Here is a 22920-nt window from a genome sequence, read left to right as displayed (position 1 = left end):
TCCTTCAGTACCCTGGGATGTAGACCATCAGGCCTAGGGGATTTATCAACCTTCAGACTTAACAGTCTCTCCAACACCAATCCCTGGCAAATATAAATTCCCTTAAGTTCAGGTCCTTCAGCCACTGTTACCTCAGGGAGATTGCTTGTGTCTTCCCCAGTGAACACAGATCTGAAGTACCAATTCAATTCTTCTGCCATTTCTTTGTTCCCTGTAATATATTCCCCTGTTTCTGTCTTCAAGGGCCCAATTTTAGTCTTAACCGTTTTTTCCCTTTCACATACCTAAAAAAGCTTTTACTATCCTCCGTTATATTGTTGGCCAGTTTACCTTTGTACCCCATTTTTTCTCTGCGTATTTCCTTCTTAGTAATCCTCTGTTGCTCTTTAAAAGCTTCCCAGTCCTCTGTTTTCCCACTTATCTTTGCTATGTTATACTTTTTCTCTTTTAACTTTATATTTTTCTTAACTTCCCTCGTCAGCCACGGCCACCCCTGCCTCCTCCTAGGATCTTTCTTCCTTTTTGGAATGAACTGATCCTGCATCTTCTGCATTATACCCAGAAATATCTGCCATTGTTCCTCCACTGTCATCCCTGCTAAGGTATTGCATCATTGAACTTTGGCCAGCTCCTCCCTCATAGCTCCATAGTTCCCTTTATTCAACAGAAATATTGTCACTTCCGATTGTACCCTCTCCCTCTCAAATTGCAGATTGAAGCTTATTGTATTATGGTCACTACTTCCCAATGGCTCCTTCACTTTGAGGCCCCTGATCAATTCTGGTTCGTTACACAATACCAGATCCAGAATTGCCTTCTCCCTGGTAGGCTCCAGCACCAGCTGTTTTAAGAATCCATTTCTGAGGCACTCCACAAAGTCTCTTTCTTGAGGTCCAATACCATCCTGATTCTCCCAGTCTACCTGCATGTTGAAATCCCCCATAACAACTGGAGTAACATCTTTGCGACAGGCCAATTTCAGCTCCTGATTCAACTTACATCCGACATCCAGACTACTGTTTGGGGGCCTGTAGATAACTCCCAAGGGGGTCTTTTTACCCTTAGAATTTCTTAGCTCTATCCACACTGACTCTATATCCCCTGATTCTAGGTTCCGCTGGGCATGGGACTGAATATCATCCCTTACCAACATGGCCACCCCACCCCCTCTGCCCGTCAGTCTGTCCTTACGATAGCACGTGTAGCCTTGAATATTCATTTCCCAAGCCCTTGTCCACTTGAAGCCACGTCTCAGTTATCCCCACAATATCGTATCTGCCAATTTCCAAAAGAGCCTCAAGTTCATCCATCTTATTTCTAATGCTTCGTGCATTCATGTATAGTATTTTTAATTTGTTACTGCCCTCACCCTTCCCATCAACTCCTATTTCACTCAACCTGACAGCATGATCCCTTTTTGAGTTTTCTACCTCATTGATACCGTTGTCTTTCTTGACTTCCCTTGTTCTAACTTTCCCTTCAATTTCCTTCTTAAACATCCAGTTTGTCCCCTCCCCCCCCCGCTACTTAGTTTAAACGTAGCTGTGTTGCAATAGCAAACCTGCCTGCCAGAATGCTGGTCCCTAACCTATTAAGGTGCAAACTGTCTCTTGTATTATTTATGTTTACCACAAAACATACCCCAGTGATCCAAGAATTTAAATCCTTGCTTCCTGCACCATTTCCCCAGCCACACGTTCAAGTCCATTATCTCCCTGTTTCTGGCCATATCGGCCCGAGGAACTGGAAGCAAACCGGAGATAACCACCCTGGACGTCCTGCTTTTCAGCCTTCTTCCGAGTTCTCCGAAGTCCCGCTGTAGTATGTTCCTCCTCTTCTTCTTGACATCATTTGTGCCGACATGTACCACCACCTCTGGCTCTTCACCTTCGTCCTTGAGGATTTCCTGCACTCTGTCAAGGCCCCCCAGACTCTCATGCGTTTCAATAAGATCACTCCTCATTCTTGTAAACTCCAATGAATAAAGGAGGACAAAGTAAGGACTGCAGATGCTGGAGATCAGAGTTGAAGAGTGTGGTGCAGAAAAAGCACAGCTGGTCAGGCAATATCCAAGGAGCACGAGAATCGACATTTTAGGCATAAGTCTTTCATCAGGAATGAGTTTTGTGGTGCAAGGGGGCTGAGAGATAAACGGGACGGTGGTGGGGATGGGGTTGGTGGGGGTGGCTGGTAATGCGATAGGTAGATGAAATTGGGAGTGAAAGTGACAGTTCGGAGAGGAGGGTGGATCAGATAGGTGGGAAGGAAGATGGACAGGTGGGACCGTTCAAGAGGGCGGTGTCGTGTTGGGAGTTTGGGGGTCGGATAAGATGGGGGAGGGGAAATGGGGAAACTGGTGAAATCCACATTGATCCCATTTGATTGGAGGGTCCCAAGATGGAAGATGAGATGTTCTTCCTCCAGGCGTCAGGTTGTTAGGGTTTGGCGATGGAGGAGGCCCATGACCTGCATGTTCTTGACGGAGTGGGAGGGGGAGTTAAAGTGTTCAGCCACAGGGCGGTGAGGTTGTTTAGTGCAGGTATTCTAGAGATGTTCTCAGAAATGATCCACAAGTTGCCGCTCTGTCTCCCCAGTGTAGAGGAGACCACACCTCTGCTCCACCCTCCTCTCCAACCGATCACTTTCACCCCCACCTTCATCTACCTATTGCATTCCCAGCTATCTTACACCCAGCCACCCCCTCCCATTTATCTCTCAGCCCCCTTGACCCACAACCTCATTCCTGATGAAGTGCTTATGCCCAAAATGTTGTTTCTCCTGCTCCTCAGATGCTGCCTGACCTGTGCTTTTCCAGCACGCAGTAAGTCCAACTTGGCGATGTAACTGGCTTGTCCAACTTTCTCGATATAGTCCTTCAATTTAGAAATTGGATATGAGTCTGATTTTGTAATGTTGTTGACCTTCTGATAATCCACACAAAATTGATGAGTCCTGTCTTGTGTGGGAACTAAGACGATCAGCGAACTCCACTTACTCTGGTTTGGTTGGATAATATCCTCGTCGAGCAAGGCCTCCACCACCTTCTGGATCTGTCTGGATTTGAAAGGATTAAACCGATAGGGGTGCTCTTTAATCAGAATAGCATTCCCTATGTCTACCTCATGTACAATAGCATTAGTCCTCCCCATCTGATTTCTACAATGTCCTCATACAACAACAGCAAACTTTTCAACTGCGTTCTTTGCTCCTGAGACAGATAGCATACTAACCTGTCCCACTCCTCAAGAACTTCTTCATTTTTAACATATTTTAGAGGTATGTCAAAATCCACAACATCTGGATTTGATTTCTCACTCTGCTGGGCAGCAACTAAGGCCTGTTTCTCCAGTCCTTCCTCTCCTCTAGTTCTCTGGAGGGGAGCTACACAATTGATTATAACCTGCACGAAAGGTGCTTCAAATGCAGGAACTGGCAACAAAGATGCTGGTTTTATTACCACCTGTGACTTACCTACCATTTGACATGTATGACATGTACAGCAAAAGCTAACCACATTCCGGGCCAATCAAACTGTCAGCCTGAGTCTTTTTTACACCTAGGTGACCTCCTATATGTGTTACCGGTAATTCTATCTGTCTGTATGCTACCAGCAAGATAATCTGGTGCACTTCAGCCTATTTCTCCTCTGCATTAACCTGTCGTGGTCTCCATCTTTCAGATAATAACTCTCTGGAGTATCCTCTGCCTCCTCTTTGGAGTATGCGTCCTGACATAGATATCTTTTATCGTCTTGTCTTTGCTGTTGCCAGTCCCTTAGGCTTTCAGGACTAAACACTTCTGTCTGACTGTTCAGGTTTTTCCTACACATGACGTCAAACAGGGTGTCCATTAACTGAACCTCAATTCCTTCATCTTTCTCTTTAGTTTTTGCTTCGTGCTGTAACTTATGATAGTGAGATCTTGTTACTACACAGTCAGGGAAAATACCCGGATATTTTTCTTCTAACTCCTCAGTTTCTTGGTCTCCCTTGGGCTTCTCCGCAACAAGGGGTGTTACTCCCACCTTGGACCCTGCTAAATCATTCCCAAGGACAAACTGAATTACTGGAAATGACACTCTGTCAATCACTCCCACTGTTACTTCCCCAGTCTTGAGTTAGCACTCATATATGTGGGAATGCCAAATTTCTGTCCATCTATCCCACAAATTATCACACTCTCGGGTAACAGATCAGAAAGATTGCAAATTCGCTCATCTCCTACTATTAGAGACTGGTTAGATCCTGTATCTCTCCAAATTATAACTACTTGCCCTTTCCCCCTATTCTTTCTGAGTAAAATTTACCCACAGAGGCAAATTCTTTATGGAGATCAGGCACTAACTGCGTACCCTGCCCCTGCCAAGGCTGTGCACTGCCCTGCAGTTCCTCAGCTGCTCTTGGGTTTCCTTTACTACTTTCACTCATGCCATTGGCTCAGCTTCTTTTACCACATCTTTTCCCACAGTGCCTTTCTTTAACAACCAGCACTGTGACTTTGTGTCCCACTTTACCACAGTGGAAACACCTGAGACCTTTCACCTTCTTTTCACCCTCTTGGGCTTCTTTTTTATTAACCTGTGACAAACTCTTACCAGTGTTCTCTACTCTTTGTTTTGTAGTCTAGGATCTCCCCTTCTCCCAACTTCTATCCCTCACTGGATGAAATTCTGACAGGAAGCTTGTCTTATGTACCAACATGTACTCATCTGCTAATTCTGCTGCCCTCTCACTTCCTGAACTTTCTGTTCCTCCACATGAATTCTTATCATCTGTGGAAGTGAGTTTTTAAACTCTTCCAGCAGAATAATCTCTCTTAGAGCCTCATAGGTCTTACTTATTTTTAAGGCCCGCACCCTTCTATCAAAATGCGCGGGAATCAATTTGGTATATCTTTGCTGCACTCCCTCCAAAGCCAGAATATCCTTAGTCAGATAAGGAGCCCAAAACTGCGCACAGAATTTCAGCTGTGGCCTCACGAATGCTCTGTTTAATCGCAGAGAGACATCTGGTTCCAGAACTCTAATCCTCTCATGTTTTGCTGTCTTTACTACCAGCTGCACCTGCATATTTACTTGCATTGACTAATGCACAAGGGCACCCAGGTCTCTTGAAACATTTCTCTTCTCTCAATTTACAGCTGTTTAAATAATGTCTGCCTTTATAGTTTTGCACCCAAATTAGGATTACCTCACATTTATCCACATTGTACTGCATTTGTGCACTCACTGAGCTTACTCAAATCACACTGCAATATCTCTGCCTCCACCTCCCACCCAACTTTGTGTCATCTGCAAATTTTGAGGTATTACACTTAGTTTCCTCATCTAAATCATTAACTTATATTGTGAATAGCTGTCTCCTAGTAACAACCAATAGTCATTGCCTGCCATTTAGAAAAAGACCCATTTATTCCTTCTCTTTCCTGTCTCCTAACCATTTTCTATTCATTTCAATGCAGTACCCCCAATCCCAAACACTTTAACTTTATGTATTATTATGTAGGACTTTGTCAAGCTTTCAGAATATCCAAAAAGCCATGTACTCTGGTTTCCCCCGATCGACTCAACTTGCTACATCCTTGAAGAATTCTATTAAATTTGTCAAGTGCGATTCTCCCTTTTGTAAATCCATAATGTGTGTGATTCCACAAGTGTGCTGCCATAAAGTCCTTGGTAATGGACTCTAGCATTTTCTCCACTGTCAATGGTCAGACTCATTGGTCTGTAATTCCTTGCTCCTCTTCTTAAATTTGGGTAATTTTAGTCATTTGGATAAGCTAATACCAGGCACCACAAATAATCAGAAACTTGCTCTGAGCTGTGTACTCTATCTGTCTCTTATCAACTCTCTTGTTCCTCACTCTGTGTATTCATACTTTATAACCCATATAAACTGTCAAGACTGATCTCCATAGCCCCTGAAGGGACTAAATATTTGTGAATGTGGTGCCAATCAAGTACGATGCTTTGAACAGGAAGTTACCAAGCTTCTTGAGTATTGTTAGAGCTGCACTCATCTTGGCAAGTGAGGAGTATTCCATCAAAAAACCAAAAGAACTGCAGATGCTGGAAATCGCAAAAAAACCCATCAGTTGCTGGAAAACCTCAGCAGTTCTGGCAGCATCTGTGGAGAGAAATCAGTTAACTTTTCAGATCCAGTGACCTTTCTTCAGAGGATAGCAAATGTTGTTCCCTTGTTCAAGAAGGGGAGTAGATACAGCCCTGGTAATTATAGACTAGTGAGTCTTACTTCGGTTGTGGGTAAAATGTTGAAAAAGCTTATAAGAGATAGGATTTATAATCATCTAGAAAGGAATAAGTTGATTAGGGATAGTCAACACAGTTTTGTGAAGGGTAGGTCATCCCTCACAAGCCTTATTGAGTTCTTTGAGATGGTGACAAAACAGGTAGATGAGGTTAATGGTGGTGTGGTATGTATGTATGTATTTGATAAGATTCCCCATGGTAGGCTATTGCACAAAATATAGAGGTATGGGTGATTTAGCGGTTTGGATCAGGAATTGGCTAGCTGAAAGAGGGGAAATAGGATGTTAATCCTGGAGTTAAGTTACTAGTGGGGTACCGCAAGGATTTGTTTTGGGGCCACTGCTGTTTGTCATTTTTATGAATTACCTAGATGTGATATAGAAGGGTGGGTTAGTAAATTTGTGGATGATACTAAGGTCAGTGGAATTATGGATAATGCTTAAGGATGTTGTAGGTTACAGAGGGACATAAATAAGCTACAGAGCAGGGCTAAGAGGTGGCAAATAGAGTTTATTGCGGGAAAAGTGTGAGGTGATTCACTTTTGAATGAGCAACTGGAATGCAGAGTACTGGACAAATGGTAAGATTCTTGGTAGTGCAGATGAGCAGAGAGATCTCTTTGTCATTGTACAAAGTTCCCTGAAAGTTGCCACCCAGGTTGATAGGGTGGTTGAGAAGGCATACGGTATGTTAGCTTTTATTGGTAGAGGGATTGAGTTTCGGAACCATGAGGTCAAGTTGCAGCTGTACAAAAATTTGGTGCAGCTGCAATTAGAATTTTGCGTACAGTTCTGGTCACTGCATTATGAGAAGGATGTGGAAGCTTTGAAAAGGGTTCAAAGGAGATTTACGAGGAGGTTGCCTGGTATGGAGGGAAGATCTTATGAGGAAAGGCTGAGGGACTTTAGGCTGTTCTCGTTAGAGGAAGGTTGAGAGGTGACTTAATTGAAACAAATAAGATAATGAGAGTAGATAGGGTGGACAGTGAGAGCCTTTTTCCTCAGATGGTAATGGCTAGCATGAGGGGACATAGCTTTAAATTGAGGGGTGATAGATATAGGACAGATGTCAGAGCTATTTTCTTTACTCAGAGAGTAGTAGGGGTGTGGAACGCCCTGCCTGCAACAGTAGTAGACTCGCCAACTTTAAGGACATTTATATAGCCATTGGATAAACATATGGATGAAAGTGGAATACTATCAGGCTTCAGATTGGTTCCACAGGTCAGCGCAACATCAAGGGCCAAAGGGCCTGTACTGCGCTGTTATGTTACATGTTCAGTCCCAGTCAAGGGTCACTGGACTCAAAATGTTAACTCTAATTTCTCTCCACAGATGCTGCCAGACCTGCTGAGTTTTTCCAGCAACTTCTGTTTTTGTTTCAGTATTCCATCATACTCCTGACTTGTGCCTTATAGATGGTGGACAGGCTTTGGAGAGTCAGGAGCTGAGTGATTTGCCACAAAATTCCCAGCCTCCAATTTGCACTTGTGCTCACCATATTGATATGGCCAGTTGAGACCAGTTTCTTTTATGCCCCATCCCCTTCCCACCAACTCCACACTCACTTTCTATTACTACCTCTCTTCTTCCCCTATCCTACTAGCTTTCTCCTTCAACCCCCTTCCTTCCCTATGTGATGATACTATGACTTTAAGAGGTGTATTTTGTCCTGTATTTGTTTGAAGAGTGGTTTTAAGGCAGAGGTGTTATTTAGATCCAATAAACCGCTTGTGAGGCCTTGGTTTTTTTTTTAAGTTGGAGTAATAGAAGCAACCTGAATGGGTGGGGCAAGTTACAACAGTACCAGGAGTTTTAGTTTTCAGTAGCAGTACGTCTCTCCCTGCTTTTCTTTCTCTCTCTCTCTGCATTTTTTCTTTTCCTTTTTCATTCACAGGATGAGGGTGTCATTAACCAGGCAGCATTTATTGCCTATCCCTGTGCTGTGGGTCCCAGGTGAGGATGGCAGCTTCCTTCCCTAAAGGACATTAGTGAACCAGAGGCGCTTTTCCAACAATTGACAATGGATTCATGGTCGTCATTCCAAATATTTTTTATTAACAAAGAACAAAGAAAATTTACAGCCCAGGAGCAGGCCCTTCGACCCTCCAAGCCTGAACCGATCCAAATATACTGTCTAAACCTGTCGGTCAATTCCTAAGCATCTGTATCCCTCTACTCCACACCTACTCATGCATTTATCCAGATGCATCTTAAATGAATCTACCGTGCCTGCCTCTACCACCTCTGCTGGCAACGCGTTCCAAACGCCCACCACCCTCTGTGTGATCCCCTTTAACTTTCCACCTCTCATCTTGAAAGCGTGACCTCTTGTTATTGAATCCTTCACCCTGGGAAAAGCTTATCTCTATTCACCCTGTCTATACCCTTTTGATTTTATAAACCTCAATCAGGTCCCCCCTCAATCTCCTTTTTTCTAATGAAAAATATACGTAACCTACTCAACCTTTGGTCATACCTAGCACCTTCCACACCAGGCAACATCCTCATAAACCTTCTCTGCATCTTCTCCAAAGTGTCCACATCCTTTTGGTAATGTGGCGACCAGGACTGTACACAGTATTTATTCTAAATACGGACGAACCAATGTCTTGTACAATGTTAACATGACTTGCCAGCTCTTGTACTCAATACCCCGTTCAATGAAGGCAAGCATACTATATGCCTCCTTGACCACTCTATCCACTTGTGCAGCAACCTTCAGGGTACAATGGACCTGCACTCCCAGATCTCTCTGCCCATCAACTTTTCCCAAGGCTCTTCCGTTCATTGTATAGTTCGCTATTAGTCTTGCCTAAATACATCACCTCACATTTGTCTGGATTGAAATCCATTTGCCACTTTTCTGCCCAACTCTCCAGTCTATCTATATCCTCCTGTATTCTCTGACAGTCCCTTATGCTTTCTGCTACTCCACCAGTCTTTATGTCATCTGCAAACTTGCTGATCATACGAACAGTGCCCTCTTCCAGATCATTTATGTATATTACAAACAACAGTGGCCCCAATACTGACCCCTGTGGAACACCTTTCTCCATTTCGAGAAACTCCATTCAACGACTACTCTTTGTCTCCTACTGCTCAACCAGTTCTTTATCCACCTAGCTAGAACACCCTGCATACCATATGACTTCACTTTCTCCATTAGTCTACCATGGGGAATCTTCTCAAACGCCTAAAGCCCATCAACAGCCCTTCCTTCATATTGAATTCAAATTTAACCATCTGCTGTGATAGGATTCAAACCCAGGTCCCCAGAATGTTATCTGGGTCGACAGTCCAGGGATAATACCACTGGGCCATCACCTTCCTACCTTTATTGTATTTTAACTATAGTGTAAGAATAAAGTGTGTTTTGCTTGAATTCTGGTTGTTTTGATCAATCGAATTACATCTGGAACACAACGATTGGAACTTGCCTTTAAAATAAGAAAAAGTTAGGGTCTAGGTTATCCTCTTAGTATATTCTGAGGGGCTCAAGTCTGGCCCATAACATCATCCCCTCCCTCCCTCCCTGTTAGCTCCCTGCTCCCTCTGTCTTCCCCTTTCTACCCCTCCTCTTTTCTTTCCTCCTTTTCCCTCACTCTCTCCTCTACCCATCTCCTTCCAGTCAGTTCTTTGCACTCACCTTGCTGTCTTCCTGTCTCTCCCTTTCCCTATCCCAACCCCTTGCCCTCCACTTCTTCCACTTGACTTCTTATTCCCTTCTCATTCCCACTTGCCTTCCCTCTCCCTTCTCCCTCTCCCTTTCTTCCCACCAACCACCTCCTCGTCTCCCCAACTCCTCCCCTGAGCCTTCCCTCTTTTCTTTTCCCGACCCTCTTCCCCTCTCCTTGCCCTCCCCACCCTCTTCATCTCCCCAACCCTTCCCCACCCCGTACCCATCTCGTCCTGTTCCTCTCCCCCCAATAGCTCTCCTGAATCTGGTCCTATGTTCCTTCACCCACTTTCACAGGTGAAACTTCAGATGTGGCAGGAGTTTCCTGTCATTAAATGATTAGGTGTCAGTTTGTTGGGTTGCCTAATGTTAGCTCTTGCACGGTCTACAAAAAAGCCTTTGTTCAGTCGAGTCGAATTCACTGCGATCCTAGTGCAATGACTCTTTCAAGCTGCTGAACTGGTGAAATTGTCATTGTATAACCTGGACCTGACCTCAGACATTTTACTGATCCCCAGCCCTGTCAGGAAAGCAGCATTAGCCATGTAAAAGGAAACAGGAGATTTCGGTTGATGGGTGGAGCTGGGAGAGAGAGTTGGAGATAGGCAGCAGTGGGTTAAGGTGGAAGTAAAGAGCAGAGTTTGTCTTCCAAGAAATGGAGTATTTCCTTATTGGAGAGGGACTAGAATGTAGATTCAGTGTGGCTGGAGTTATGAGTAAAATACTTTGGGGAAAGTAGAAGAGGAAAGTACTGTCTGAGGGAGAGGTGTTGTGGGGAGATGGAGGATTTTTTTGTTATGGAGTTGATTCTCTCCCTTTCTTTGTATCTCTCAGTGCTAATATGGATTTGAGCCTCTCTCTCTGTTAATTGTATTGTAGTTTCTGGTCTTGTGGTTAATTATATTCAGTTCCAGGTGTTGTAACACTGAGACATACAGCCAAATTAAATCAATCTCCCAATCTCTGTATTTATAACACAGTAAAATTAAAACCTTGAAAGACCTTCAATATTTAGCCCAATGGTTCCTAATCAGGCATTTGAATAACTAGTCCTAGACTCTGTAGAACCTTTTGGATCAAGAATTAACCTGCAATTAAGATCAAGGTCTAGCCTCACAAACAGTCAACAGCTTGTTTGTTCTCTGTTCCATTTTTAATACAAGCTGTTGCCCACAGTCCAAAGTTCAGTTTCAGCTTACAGTTCTCAATTCACAGCTCCAAACCAAAATTCATAAAAGAATAAAATAAAAATAATGAAAAATCAGCAAGGACTCTAACAGAGGTCATTAATTAGATTGTTGCTTGATCATGTATAAAGACAGTTTTCGTAGTGAATTTACCAAAGAGGTATAAAGAGACACTTACTGGCATTGGGATGAGGCTGAGTTATGAGCTATATACTTGTAATGTTTTCTTTTTCTTGGTTTAAATCTATTGACAGGTTGGTTCTGGACTCATCCTTCATCAGCTGGCTATTAGGAGTTTGACCTGTCTCTTCCTCTTTCTGTGTATTCAATTATTTTGAGTTAATCCTGCTGTCTTCTGTGCTGCAGATTCTGGATGAAGTTCTACAAGATCTCTATCGATTGTTAAAGTATGTGAACCAGACTGATGAAGATGAAGTAGTGGTATTGCATGCACAGATTGCACTAGAGGAACTGGACCATATCGTCAGGAGATTTCTGTTCCCAGAGGAAAAACTGCAGAAAAAAATTGTCATTCTTCCATAACAGAAGGTGCCAGAACCTCTTTGTACTGAACTTTGGGATCAACCAATTTGAATATTTTTCAAATCCACCTTTAAGACTATGATGGAACTCCAATAATACTATACCACATTTAGTCTTTTTTTTGTTGTAAGCTTAACACTTCAGTATGAAGCATGATAAGGGGCAGGCATGATTGAATTTGTTCACTTTTTGCACATTCTCTCCAAATGTTCCAAGAAGATGAGTTTTCTTATGATGACTGTGTGACTGGCAGTTTTAGTTAATGTTAATGGCAGCCAGTAGAGGAGATTACATTTCTGTCACCATCTTTACTGAATAGGGTACTGGTAGCTGGGTTAATAGGAAGGGTTTGACCTTTCACATCTCTTTACAGTAACAGTGTACAATTAAGCTCAACAGTGGGTCTTTCCCCACTGATTCTCACAAACCCATTCTCTTTGCATGTAGTTTGGCTAGACAGCAAGTGGGGACAGTGGAAATCTCATTCATCCGTCTATATATAATTACAAATGAGATGATGAAGCATTTAACTATGTACAATGCACATATACATAAAAATGCACTTTCAAATTTCAGCGTGACTCATTCATGATGCCAAATTGACAAGCTTTAAAAAGTCACAGCCAGTGAGGAGTGGGATAAACAATGAGATATACAGGAAGAGGAAGCAAAACAAGAACAAATATGGAATGTGAAATTCTGGAGCCTGAAGATCACAAAAAGGTCAACAGCACAGATGACTGATTAACAATATTTAATATGTATCCTACCATCATTTGGTGCGATGCAATTATTGTTTATTAACTAAAATTAAGATAAATTAGGGAGTCAAGCAGGATCTGTGGAGAGAGAGAAAGAATTTATACAGGGATTCACAAACTAAGCCACAACCAGCAATTATGTTCCAAGTTAGTGATAGCTGCTATAATCCACTGAATGTAACAATTCTGAGGTTCCTTTAAGTTCTCCCTTTTTTAACGATGGAGCATAGCTTTATTGACTGATCCTTGAGGTCCAATTCCTGCTCCAGAAAGCCCATTGGAAGACTGCCTTTAAAAAAAAAATTATTGTCAGTTAAAAACCCTACTCTCTCAGAAGGGTAATGGCAATTTTTAAAGTTATGAAATGGAGGCACATTGCGTAAAAGTTTGGAAGCACTGGCTTAACATTTCAAGTCAGTGGCCTTCCTTCAAATGGTTCTGATGAAAGATCATAGTCTTAAAATATTAATTCTGTTTCTCTCTCATCTGATGCTGCCTGACCCGCTGAGCATTTTCAGCATTTTCTACTTTTATTTCAGATTTCCCGTATTTTGTTTTTCTGAGGTAACTAGATGTACCAGGTTCTACTTATCGGTTCACTCCATTCTGAATTTATTGTCCATAAAGAAATTAATTATAGACATGTTATTTGTTTGTTAAATAGTTCAGAACAGGGGAAAAAGTTGCTCTTCTCATGAAAATGTAACTTTAATTAAATATATATTAAAACTATTAGTGTAATTGGAATAATCAGCAAGTCCCTCCTTGAATGCATATCATCACCCATACATCAGCTCATGTTAAAGGTTCTTACTAAGAAGGGCACAATTGAGTTTAGGAGCTCATAGATTCTAGTGCAAAAAGTGCAGAGGGGAATTTATGAAAGCAATTAGGAGAGCAAAAAGGGGGCATGAGAAAAACACTGGTGGGTAAGATTAGGGAGAATCCTAAGAAATTGTATAAGTACATTAAGGGGAAGAGGATAACCTGGGAAAGAGTAGGGACCAAGAGTCAATCTGTGTGCAGAGCCAGAGCAGATTGGTAGTTTGTTAAATGAATATTTCATATTTGGAGGAGGAGGATCTTGGTACAGAATTTAGGAAGAGGGATTGTGAGGTTCTTTAATAGAGAGATTTATGAAGTATTGGGAGGTTTGCTAGGCTTAAAAGTGGATAAGAACATGAGCATCCTTCCTCAGATAAGGAGACCAAAACTGCACACAATATTCTAGATGTGGCCTCACCAAGGCACAAACAGCAACACATTCCTGTTCTTGTACTTGAAAGTTCTTGCAATGAAGGCTAATATACCATTTGCCTTTTTTTACTGCCTGCTGCACCTGCTTACCTTCAGCAACTGATGCACAAGGACACGGCATACTCCCTTCTCATTTTACAGCCATTCAGGTAGTAATCTGCCATCTTGTTTTTGCTTCCAAAGTGAATAACCTCACAGTTATCCAAATTATATTGCATCTATCATTGATTTGCCCACTCGCCCAACCTGTCCAAATCAAATGATATAAATAAAGCAGGAAAGAACTCAAATAAGGAATTAGGAGGGCTAAAAAGGTCCATGAAATGTCCTTGGCAACAGAATTAAGAAAATTCCAAGATGTTTTATACATATGTAAGAGCAAGAATGTATCTAGGGAAAGGGTAGGTTCAGAAAGGGTAGGAAGGGCTGATGCCCAAAACGTCGATTCTCCTGTTCCTTGGATGCTTCCTGACCTGCGCTTTTCCAGCAACACATTTTCAGCTCTGATCTCCAGCATCTGCAGTCCTCACTTTCTCCTCAAAGGGTAGGTTCACTCAAGGACAAAGGAAAAAATTCATGCATGGAGCCAGAGGAAGTGGATGAGGTCTTTAACAAATATTTTGTTTCAGTATTCACAAAGGAGGAAGACATAGTGGATAGTGAGTGTAGAGAGGGGAATGTTGATGATCTAGGGTTTATCAATATAAAAAAGGTGTTGGATATTTTTAAAAGCATTAAGGTCAGTAAGTGCACAGGGTCAAATAGAATCTATCCCACAGATTACTAAGTGAAGTGAGGGAGAAAATGGCTGGGGCTTCATATGAAGTCTTTGTATTCTGTTTAGTCAAAGGAGAGGTTCCAGAGAACTGTAGAATAACCAATGTTTTTCCTTTGTCGCAGAAGGGAAACTGGGATAATCTGGGAAATTACAGGCCTGTGAGCCTTCTGTCCGTGGTAGGGAAGTTATTGGGAAGATTTTTTAGGGATATGATTTACTCACGTGGAAACTTATGGACTCATTAGTGATAGGTAGCATGGTTTTGTACAAGGGAGGTTTGGCAAAGATGACTGATGATGGCAGCGTGGTGGGCTTTGTCTACATGGTCTTCAGCAAGGTCTCTGACAAGGTCCCTCTTGGCAGGCTGATACATAGGATGAAATCATACAGCATCTGCAATGAACTGGTAAGGTAGATACAGAACTGTCTTAGCCATGGAAGACAGAGAGTAGCAGTGGAAGAGTGTTTTTCTGACTGAAGATCTGTGACCAGTGGTGCTCCATTGGGTATCAGTGCTGGGACCCCTGTTGTTTATAATATGTATATAAATGATTTGGAGGAGAACGTGAGTAGTCTCATTAGTAAGTTGTGGACCACACAATGATTGGGGGAGCCATGGATATTTCTGAAGATTGCCAGAGGATACAGCAGGATATAGATAGGCTTGGGGGAGAAATGGCAAATGAAATTTAACCTGGAAAAATGCTTGGTGATGCATTTTTTAAAGTCTCTAATGCAGAAGGGAAGTATATAGTATATAGCTGAACCCTTAGAAGCATTAACATACAGAAGATAAAAGAATTTGGTGGAAAAACTCAGCAGGTCTGCCAGTATCTATGGAGAGAAATCAGAGTTATTGTTTTGGATCCAGTGATCCTTCTTCAGAACATGCAAAAGGATGTGGGTATACAGGTTCCCTGAAAGTGACCACACAAGTGGATATGGTGTTCAAAAAGACATCTGGCATGATTGCCTTCATTGGTTGGGGTGTAGAGTATAAAAATTGGCAAGTCATGTTGTAGCTATATAGAATTTTGGTTAGGCCACATTTGTAATATTGTGTACAGTTCTGGTCACCACACTACCAGAATGATATGGTGATATTGGAGAAAGTACAAAAACTTTACCAGGATGTTGCCTGGTTTGGAGGGTATTAGTTGTAGGAGAGAGTGCACAAACTTGATTTGTTTTCACTTGAACGTTGGAGGCTGAGGGACAACCTGATAGCAATTCACAAAATTATAGGAGGCATGAATAGAATGGATAATCAGTCTTTTTCCCCCATGGTAGAGGTGTCAATGACTAGGGGCATAGGTTATGGGTAAAAGGGGTAAGTTTAAAGGAGATGTGAGAGGCAAGTTTTTTTTACACAGAGGATGACGAGTACCTGGAATGTGCTGCCAGTGGAGATGGTGGAAGCAGACACAACAGCAACGTTTAAGAGGATTTTTGACAGAGACATGAATAAGCAGGGAATAGAGGGATATAAACAGGGTAGAGGCAAAAGGTTTTTAGTTTAGAAAGGCGTCATGTGTTGATACAAATTGACAGGCTGAATGACCTGTTCCCAAGATGTTCTTTGCTTTAGTGTAAATAGGTTGGCGCAGACCCGCTGATGAAGGGCCTCTCTTTGCTGTATGACCCTAGCATAGCACACTCATGACAATCATACAAATGGGTTTCATGATTGTGAAATCAACTTGAAATGATTTTTGATCTTCTTTGATAGTATGATCATGTATGTCCCTTGGCCATGATAGCTCTGTATTGTTTTCTCTAAATCAACTTATCATCCACTTTGACACCAAGATACTTACGGTTAGTAACTTTTCAGTGTCTACATTATAGGTCCTTAAAATTACAATATCACTAACTGGCTTCTTCATCAAGTCTATAATTAGCTCTTTCTTCTTGCTTTTGTTCAATTTAAGAGAATTTCTATCACACCAATTTACAAACCTCTCCCTGATTTCCTGTTGTTTACTTGGTTAATCCTGAGGTGAGCTGCAAGTACCCTATCATCACATTTTAAGATCATTGTGTCAGTATAATCTGATCAAGAAATATTCATGTTGAGGATAAAAAGTAAAGAAAACAGTGCACAGCCCAGAGGAGATTCAATGTTTGTTAACTTAAACTTCCTGGATTGTAGTATGATGGAAACCACTACTCCAAAATCTTTTGTCATTTCTTCATGAGTGAAGATTTTAGAAAGATTGTACTCATTGCTTGCCAACTCACTGGGGCCTATTTAGCCTATCCTTGACCAGCAGGTTGTTTATGATGTATGCAGGTGAAGGTCCAATCATCGCTGGGGACATGGTTCTTCTGGAACTGTATAAAAATTTGTTTAGGCCACAGCTAGAGTTATTGTGTGTAGTTCTGGAAACCACATTATAAGAGGATGTGATAATACAGGAGAAGAATCTGAGGAGATTTACCAGGATGTTGTCTGGACTGGAAAGTTTTAGTTATAAAAAAAATTGGATAGACTGGGGTTGTTTTCCTTGGAGCAGAGGAGATTGTGGAGGTGGTTATGATTAAGATGTATAAAATTATGAAAGACGTAAGTAGGATAGACAGAAAGGAACTTATCTCTTTGGTGGAGAGTCAATGGCCAGTGGCATTGATTAAATGTAAGGGGCAGGTGGTTTAGAGGGGATGTACGGAAAGTTTGCTTCACCCATCTGGTGATGGGAATCTGGAACTTGCCGCCTATAAAGGGTAGTAGAGGCAGAAACCCTCTTAATATTTAAAAACTATTTAGTTGTGCACTTGCAATGCCAAGCTATACAAGGCTATGGACCAAGTGCTGGAAAATAGGATTGGAATAGTTAGTTGTTTTTGACTGGCACAGACTCAGTGGCCATAAGCTTCTCCTTCTGTACTTCTATGAGTCTACTATGGTGGTTAGTCACTGAAGATATTCACAAGGCTGATGTTCTTCAACAAACAAATAGATGTTTATGTCACAGAAAAAGAAATCAAAAAAAGCTATCGATTAGCAAGATCTTAACATAAACAACAAAACAACATCTCAATATTACCCCAGCAAAACATTTTACAGATACCCAATCTCAATGAAGTGTCACTCCTGTCTTACTACTTTAATTTCTTACTGAGATGATTCTATCCTATTTTAATGGACTAGAAACTAATTTCCAGTTCTGATGGCCTAAACCTCCTTACAGATCTAACGCCTTAAAAGCTTCTGCACAAAATCTCTCAGTTTGGAAAGTTCACAGACTTCTATTGAGGCAAAACTTTTCTATACTGAAAGCCTGTTTCTTCTGAACTGAAACCTGATTCTAAATGCAACTCAAACTATCAATGGCCTCTGATCTGTATTCTCTGTATGTCATAAAAGTATACACATAAACACTTCATCAATTCAAACAACACGTATGCTGCTGTACAGTTAATCTGTGAAATTACAAAGAAAATTACAGCACAGGAATTGACCCTTCGGCTCTCCAAACCTGCACCGATCCAGATCCTCGATCTAAACCTGATGCTTATTTTATAAGGATTTGTATCCCTCTGCTCCCTGCCCATTCATATATTTAAAATGTATGTCTAGATGCATCTTAAATAACACTACTGTGCCTGCCTCTACCACCTCCCCTGGCAACACGTTTCAGAAACACATCACCATCTGCATAAGGAACTTTCCACGCATATCTCCCTTAAACTTTCCCCTCTCACTTTGAACGCGTGACCCCTAGTAATTGAGTCCCCCACTCTGGCAAAAAGCTTCTTGGTATCCACCCTGTCTATACCTCTCATGATTTTGTACATCTCAATCAGATCCCCGCCCCCACCACCCCACCCCCCAACCTCTGTCTTTCCAATGAAAATAATCCTAATCTACTCAACCTGTCTTCATAGCTAGTGCCCTCCATACCAGGCAACATCCTGGTAAACCTCCTCTGCACCTTCTCGAAAGCATCCACATCCTTTTGGTAATGTGGCAACCAGGACTGTATGCAGTATTCCAAATGTGGCCGAACCAAAGTCTTACACAACTGTAGCATGACATGCCATCTCTTGTACTCAATACCCTTTCCAATGAAGGAAAGCATGCCATATGCCTTCTTGACCACTCTATCAACCTGTGTTGCCACCTTCTTGGTACAATGGACCTGAACACCCAAATCTCTCTGTACATCAATTTTCCCCAGGGCTTTTTCCATTCACTGTATATTTTGCTCTTGAATTGGATCTTCCAAAATGCATCACCTTGCATTTTCCTGGGTTGAACTCCATCTCCCATTTCTCTGCCCAACTCTCCAATCTATCTATATTCTGTTGCAATCTTTGACAGTACCCTTCACTATCTGCTCCTCCAAAAGTTTTTGCAAACTTGCTAATCAGACTGCCTATACCTTCCAGCTCATTTACATATATCACAAACAACAGTTGTCCCAGCACAGATCCCTGTGGAATACCACTGATCACAGTTCTCCATTTTGAGAAACTCCCTTCCACTATTACAATCTGTCTCCTGTTGCCCAGTCAGTTATTTATCTATCTAGCTAGTACACCCTGGACTCCATGCAACTTCCCTTTCTCCATCAGCCTACCAGGGGGAACCTTATCAAACGCCTTATTGAAGTCCATGTATATGACATCTGCAGCCCTTCCCTGATCAATCAACTTTGCCACTTTCTCAAAGAATTCTATTGGTAAGACATGACCTTTCCTGCACAAAATCATGTCACCTTTCAATTTTTGAGAAGATTTGTAGCTCAGGTCGATAAGTATGTAAATTAGCTTGCTGAGCTGGAAGGTTTGTTTTCAGACATTTCATGACCATGACTAAGCAGCAGCATCAGCAGAAGAAAAATATCCATACAATGTTTTCAAGAAAAACGGGTACCCAATAAACACAATCCGCTGATTCCTCAGAAACCAATCCAAACAAGCAAACACAACGCAATCAAAAACTATAGCCACATTTCTGTTATGTCTTTGATGTAAAGTAATGACTTGCAGACTACTTAGACCCCTTGGCATCATGATAGCCCACAAACCTACCAACACACTTAAACAGCAACTAATTGTATCTAACGGATCCATTAGATACTATCAGCAAAACTAATGTCATTTACAAAATACCATGCAAGAACTGTTTAAAAAAAACACTACATCAGACAAACAAGCAGGAAACTTGCCCCCAGGCTACATGAACACCAACTAGCCTCCAAAGGACATGACCCACTATCACTAGTTTCGATACGTACAGACAAAGAAGGACACCACTTTGACTGGGACAACGTACACATTCTTGGACAGGCAAAACAAAGACATGCGCGAGAATTCCTAGAGGTATAGCATTCTAACCAGAACATCAATAAACACATCGACTGAGATCCCAGCTACCTTCCCTTGAAAAAAAGAACCAGAAATGACATCACCCACCTTAAGAAATTAAGACCTATAGGTAGAGAGACAGGACATATCACCAGTGCTTTACCAGAGACTCTCAGTGATGATGTTACCTAGTCATGGTAATGAAATGTCCAGAAACAAACCTTCCAGCTCAGAGAGGTAACTTACATAATCATGTTGCCTATTTCTGATAAGCCCATTTTCTTCCAAATGGGAATAGATCCTATCCCTCAGTATCTTCCCCAGCAGCTTCCTTAGCACTGACATCAGGCTCACCAGTCTATAATTACCTGGATTATCCCCGCTACACCTCTTAAACAAGAGGACAACATTAACAATTCTCCAGTCCTCTGGGACCTCACCCATGCTCAAGGATACTGCAAAGATATTTGTTGGGCCCCAGCTATTTCCTCTCTCACTTCCTCAGTATCCTGGGATAGATCCCATCTGGACCAGGGGACTTCTCCACCTTAATGCCTCTTAGAATACCCAACATCTCCTCCCTCCTTATGTCGACTTGACCTGGAATAATCAAACATCTACCCCTAACCTCAATATTCATGTCCCTCTCCTTGATGAATGCCAATGCAATGTACGTTAAGAATCTCACCCACTTTCTCTGACTCCACGTATAATGTTCCTCCTTTGTGCTTGCATTGGCCCAACTCTTTCTCTCGTTATCCTCTTGCTCCTTATATACGAATGTAAGGCTTTGAGATTTTCCTTAATATGTTTTTCTGAAGAAATTTCATGACCAGACGTTTCTGTGGTTAGCAGAGAAAAAGCAGAATGGCGTATTGTTTCCCTAGTACCAGGATCAAGGATGTCTCCGAGAGGGTGCAGAATGTTCTCACAGGGGAGAGGGGTGCCAGCAAGAGGTCATTGTCCACATTGGAACCAACAAAATAGGAAGGGAAAAGGTTGAGATTCTGAAGGGAGATTACAGAGAGTTAGGCAGAAATTTAAAAAGGAGGTCCTCAAGGGTAGTAATATCTGGATTACTCCCAGTGCTACAAGCTAGTGAGAGCAGGAATAGGTGGATAGAACAGATGAATGTATGGTTGAGGAGCTGGTGTAAGGGAGAAGGAATCACATTTTTGAATCATTGGAATCTCGTTTGGGGGAGAAATGACCTCTACAAGAAGGACGGATTGCACCAAAATTGGAAGGGGACTAATACTGGCAGGGAAATTTGCTAGAACTGCTTGGGAGGATTTAAACTAGTAAGGTGGGGTGAGGGGAGGGGAGGGGTGAGGGGAGGGGAGGGGGGGAGGCGGGGTGCGACCCAGAGAGATATTGAGGGAAGAGATCAATCTGAGACTGGTACAGTTGAGAACAGAAGCGAGTCAAACATCCAGGGCAAGCAGGGACAAAATAGGACTCATAAATTAAACTGCATTTATTTCAATGCAAGGGCCCTAACTGGGAAGGCAGATGAACTCAGGGCATGGTTAGGAACGGGGACTGGGATATCATAGCAATTACAGAAACATGGCTCAGGGATGGGCAGGACTGGCAGCTTAATGTTTCAGGATACAAATGCTACAGGAAGGATAGAAAGGGAGACAACAGAGGAGGGGGAGTGGCATTTTTGATAAGGGATAGCTGAGGGAGGATTTCCCAGAAATACATCCAGGGAAGTTATTTGGGTGGAACTGAGAAATAAGAAAGAGATGATCACCTTACTGGGATTGTATTATAGATCCCCCCTAATAGTCAGAGGGAAATTGAGAAACAAACTTGAAAGGAGATCTCCGCTGTCTGTAAGAATAATAGGGTAGTTATGGTAGGGGATTTTAACTTTCCAAACATCGACTCGAACTGCCAGAGTGTTAAAGGTTTAGATGGAGAGAACTTTGTTAAATGTGTACCAGACAATTTTCTGATTCAGTATGTGGACGTACCTACTAGAGAAGGTGCAAAACTTGACCTACTCTTGGGAAATAAGGCAGGGTAGGTGACTGAGTTGTTAGTGGGGGAGCACTTTGGGCTCAGCGACCATAATTCTATTTGTTTTAAAATTGTGATGGAAAAGGATGGACCAGATCTAAAAGTTGAAGTTCTAAATTGGAGAAAGGCCAATTTTGACGGTATTAGGCAAGAACTTTCGAAAGCTGATTAGAGGCAGATGTTCGCAGGTAACGGGACGGCTGGAAAATGGGAATCCTTCAGAACTGAGATAACAAGAATCCAGAGAAAGTATATTCCTGTCAGTTTGAAAGGAAAGGCTGGTAGGTATAGGGAATGCTGGATGACTGAAGAAATTGAGGGTTTGGTTAAAAAGAAGGAAGCATATGTCAGGTATAGACAGGATAGAACAAATGAATCCTTAGACGAGTATAAAGGAAGTAAGAGTATACTTAAGAGGGAAATCAGGAGGGCAAAACGGGGACATGAGATAACTTTGGCAAATATAATTAAGGAGAATCCAAAGGGCTTTACAAATATATTAAGGACAAAAGGGTAACTAGGAAGAGAATAAGGCCCCACAAAGATCAGCAAGGCAGCCTTTGTGTGAAGCTACAGAAAATGGGGGAGATACTAAATGAATATTTTGCATCAGTATTTACTGTGGAAAAGGATATGGAAGATATAGACTGTAGGGAAATAGATGGTGACATCTTGCAAAATGTCCAGATTACAGAGGAGGAAGTGCTGGATGTCTTGAAATGGGTAAAGGTGGATAAATCCCCAGGACCTGATCAGGTGTACTTGAACTCTGTTGGAAGCTAGAGAAGTGATTGCTAGGCCTCTTGCTGAGATATTTATATCATCGATAGTCACAGGTGAGGTGCTGGAAAACTGGAGGTTGGCAAATGTGGTGTCACTGTTTAAGAAGGGCAGTAAGGACGAGCCAGGGAATTATAGACCAGTGATTTGGATGCGAGCATAAGAGGTACAATTAGTAAGTTTGCAGGTGACACCAAAATTAGAGGTGTAGTCGACAGCAAAGAAGGTTACCTAAGATTGTAATGGGATCTGGATCAGATGGGCCAATGGGCTGAGAAGTGGCAGATGGAGTTTAATTCAGATAGATGTGAGGTGCTGCATTTTGGG

The 22920-nt window shown here is 42.0% G+C and overlaps 1 protein-coding gene across 4 annotated transcripts in view; it reads left to right on the top strand.

Moving 5' to 3' along the window:
• tango6 (transport and golgi organization 6 homolog (Drosophila)) overlaps positions 1–16095 on the top strand; it is a 222260-nt gene extending 206165 nt beyond the window's left edge. For 2 of the 4 annotated variants that reach the window (XR_011964222.1, XR_011964221.1), the window contains one exon: positions 11500–11652. Coding sequence is in view for 2 of the 4 variants with exons in the window: in XM_072595747.1 (XP_072451848.1) it covers positions 11500–11676 (177 nt within the window). In the remaining 2 variants the exon portion in view is untranslated. The other 2 variants (XM_072595747.1, XM_072595746.1) reach the window with 2 other exon arrangements.
• Positions 16096–22920: the final 6825 nt, after the last annotated feature.

The sequence above is a fragment of the Chiloscyllium punctatum genome, chromosome 26, assembly GCF_047496795.1.
Source record: "Chiloscyllium punctatum isolate Juve2018m chromosome 26, sChiPun1.3, whole genome shotgun sequence".
NCBI classification, from domain to species: domain Eukaryota; kingdom Metazoa; phylum Chordata; class Chondrichthyes; order Orectolobiformes; family Hemiscylliidae; genus Chiloscyllium; species Chiloscyllium punctatum.
This window is presented reverse-complemented; position numbering and strand designations above follow the sequence as displayed.